The sequence below is a fragment of the Olea europaea genome, chromosome 13, assembly GCF_002742605.1.
Source record: "Olea europaea var. sylvestris chromosome 13, O_europaea_v1, whole genome shotgun sequence".
In the NCBI taxonomy this organism is placed as follows: Eukaryota; Viridiplantae; Streptophyta; class Magnoliopsida; order Lamiales; family Oleaceae; genus Olea; species Olea europaea.
This window is the reverse complement of record NC_036249.1, coordinates 25,002,106-25,005,895: the sequence shown is the minus strand read 5'-3', so window position 1 is coordinate 25,005,895 and position 3,790 is coordinate 25,002,106. Positions and strand designations below refer to the sequence as shown.

Sequence of the window (3,790 nt, the reverse complement as noted above, 5' to 3'; positions counted from 1 at the left end):
ATACCTCAAAGCGACTCTTTATCATGGTCTACGGCTTCGCAAAACTAAAGGTCTTCATCTCACTGCATACTCTGATGCTGATTGGGCAGGCAATATGGATGACCGAACTTCCACTTCAGCCTATATCATTTATCTTGGCAACAATCCTATATCCTGGAGCACACGAAAACAGCGCGCTGTTGCGCGCTCCTCCACCGAAGCTGAATATTGTGCTCTTGCGACTACTGCTTTGGAAATAGCATGGCTCACTTCCCTCTTTCAAGAACTATAGGTGACTCCCCCTGCTGTACCAAAATTATACTGTGACAATATTGGTGCCACTCAGCTCAACTTAAATCCTATTCAACATTCCCGCATGAAGCATATTGCCATTGATATTCATTTTGTTCGGGACTATGTTAACAAAGGCCTGCTTAATGTATCTCATATATCTACCCGTGATCAACTTGTGGATCTCATGACGAAGGCTCTTTCAAAGACTCGCTTTCAAGAGCTTCGCACCAAGATTGGTGTTGCCGATGAAAGCACTGTCTTGCGGGGCGTGAAAAGGATCCTTGATCTTAGCCCTATAATTTTGGTCACACTACCAGTCTACAAGAGCAAATCATGGACATGTTAATCTCAGCTCTAAAATCATGGATAATCAACCAGTCTACAGCCACAAATCATGGACACGGTTGCTGTAAATTTGCTGCTATTCCTTGTATATTTATTCACTATTAATAGGCTTCCTAATATAGCTTTTTGGTTTATATATATATAGAGAGCTTGCTGCCCTCATTGCAATCTGTGTACAAAAGCCAAACAATTGTAATACACAAAGTATTTTCTTATAGTAGAACACCTGTCCTTCTTTATCATTTGTTCTTCTTTAGTGACTGACATGCTAGTATGAGAAATAGTTCCATGATCCGTTGGAAAACGCAATGCAGGCAAACATATTACACAAAAAATGAGAAAAATGAGGACACTGACAGAGATAAGCAAACATGTGAAATCAGTTACCATAATAATTCTGTTCAGTTCTAAATACGGATCAATCGAGAACTAGTTTATTTGAATTAAATCTTCATTTTTTTTTCAAAAAAGGCCAATCATACAAAAAGATACCATTTATGATGGTGGTGAAGTTAGGTATTAGAGGCCAGCATTCAATTAATAATGTTCAGACATTAAACTGGACAGTGAAATTGTGGCCACTAAGCTACATTTTCTTTGAAAAAATTGGTACCAATTCTTGAATTGCAGCATTAAATTGAACCCAACTAACAACCATGCCATGAACCAATCAAACATTGTATCACATTCTTCTCACTCCTCTATATAAACACCACAATTGGCATGGTTTTTATACACAGAAATTAAAACACTTAATTTATACTAGATTTTCTTCTGCAATGGCTTCTGCAGTTGTTAAGGCAACATGTTTTGTCCTGATAGCGGTGGCCCTAGTGGCGCCACTAGCTGATGCAGCAATCTCGTGTGGCACGGTGGTGGGTCAGCTGAAACCGTGCCTAGGTTATGTGCAGGGTGGCAACGTTGTTCCTCCCCCCTGCTGTGGCGGAATTAAGTCTCTCTATACATCTGCCAAAACCACAGCGGATCGCCGGTCCATCTGCTACTGCCTGAAATCGCTCGCCGGATCTTTTAAGGGCATCAACTACAGCAAGGCCGCTGGCCTCCCCGGAAAATGTGGTGTCAATATCCCATACAAGATTGACCCTTCCACTGATTGCTCAAAGTAAATACATCTATCTCCTTTCTAATTTCTCCACTGCTACTCAATTTTCTTCAGATTTATATTTATAATGGGATTCTTGTGTTGCAGGGTTCCATAATTTCATCAGTGGAGCAGAGAGTTCGCTACAGCAGCTTGTTTATGTACTATATGAATAAATAAAGAGAGTTTTCTTCTCTGAAGAGTGGAGGGAAAACCCTGGGGGTTTTCTTTGTACTTTTTTTTATGTGTAATCCAATTATGAGTATGTTTATTAGATTTTGCTATTTATGTATTTTCGTATTAATCATATATAATTTCGTTCGACAGAAGTTATTCTAAAACAATATAAAGGAATTTGAAACTCATTGCATATTAATTAATCTATCGAGCTATCGAACATGTCGTTGCTTGAGAAGCATCTCCCTGCCGAGATTCGGCGTACAATTATAAATTTTACTTACATTTTTTTTCTAATATATCCTCACATTAAATAATGATTTAAATAAGAGTAACTAACAAGGCACATTAAATAGGATTATGTTCGATAACTAAGAAATTGATTACACTATCAACGAAAAAGTAACCTATAATTTATGACAAATGAAAAAGGAAAGTAAACATATTTTTATGGAATGGAGAAAGTATTATGATATCTACTACAAAGACTTCGTCTTCGAATTTTGAAGGCAATGTGCATGTTGTTGATTAGGTGATGAGGCGGCAATCTCATGAGGTGATTGCCTATCGGGCCACCTGCTCTGGGGGATTAGGTCTATATCGGACCGCCAATCCCTCTTATCTCTCTCAGTGGCATCATCTTTGGCAAGATCAACCTTTACACTGGTTGCTCAAAGTATATATTCATTGAACCATTCCATTCTGTTAAACAAGTTCCATTATGTATAAACCTAATTTATTATTAACATGTAGCAGGACTTGAATCCATTATATGTAACACTATTGTTTGAATTTAATTTTTATACGCATTTCTTTGAAATTTAGCCAAAATAATTATTCTCATTAGGGGATTATTGTGTTGCAGTGTGCCGTAATATCATCTTCTAAGTGAATAGTAGGACGTTCGGTACATCATATGAGAATGAGATGCTTTACAGCCTGTTTGGGATGAATTTTTTATTTCAAAAAATTCATTTTTTGACCGTTATTTCACTATTTCAATCGTAATTTTTGACTTCTTCTCTCACAGGTGAACCCCACTTTTCTTCTAACGATCAAAAAATCAATTCTCAAAATTCCTCACAAACGGGGCCTTATACTTTCAATGTCCTCATAAATCTATGGATATCTACTGTTTTGATTATATTTATATATGACTCTTTGGATTATCGATTATTTTGACTATGTTTGAGCCACATTTTTTCCCAAAAAAAAAATACATTCTTAAACAGTGATTTAACATTATTTCAACCACACATTCATTAGTAAAATAATATTATACGTAAATCTAAAACTTTTTTTATTTTTTAACCATACATTTTTCATCAATATACTATTCAAAATTACATTTTTAGGAATATAATGTGACTCAAACAAGGGCTTTGTTTACTTTAACTTTTTGTTGTTGTTGATATCTACTAAAATGCTAACTTATCTATATAAATGGAAAATAATAACTAATTAATTTGTGGAAAAGAAAAAATGTTGAATTTATTAAGACTTAAAGTTGTGCAGCATTGTTGTTGGTTTCTTTCATTTTTCAGGACAGAACATGTCATTTATGAGACAATGACTTTTGAGCTAACAAGTACTGCCACGAGTCAAATTGAATTATTAATTGAGTGATGCTTCAGAAAATCCGGGTTCCATTCGAGGGTCGAGGTGGTGGCAGTCAAATTGAATTATTAATTGAGTGATGCTCCCTTCCAGGGTCAAGGTGTGGGGTTCCATTCCAGGGTCGAGGTGGTGGCAATCAAATTGAATTATTAATCGAGTGATGCATCAGGGTTCCGTTCCAAGGTCGAGGTGGCAGCACCTCGACCCTGGATCTTCACACATGCCACCTCGACCCTGGTACCTGGATCTTCACACATGCGGGCCCCACTCCTTTTA

At 36.8% G+C, this 3,790-nt stretch overlaps 1 protein-coding gene across 1 annotated transcript; it reads left to right on the top strand.

Moving 5' to 3' along the window:
• Positions 1 to 1,226: 1,226 nt before the first annotated feature.
• LOC111408002 (non-specific lipid-transfer protein 1-like) lies at positions 1,227 to 2,049 on the top strand. Its single transcript, XM_023037740.1, has 2 exons — positions 1,227 to 1,741; positions 1,829 to 2,049. The coding sequence occupies exons 1-2, from the start codon at positions 1,398 to 1,400 to the stop codon at positions 1,836 to 1,838; spliced, it is 354 nt and encodes a 117-aa protein (XP_022893508.1). The 5' UTR covers positions 1,227 to 1,397; the 3' UTR covers positions 1,839 to 2,049.
• Positions 2,050 to 3,790: the final 1,741 nt, after the last annotated feature.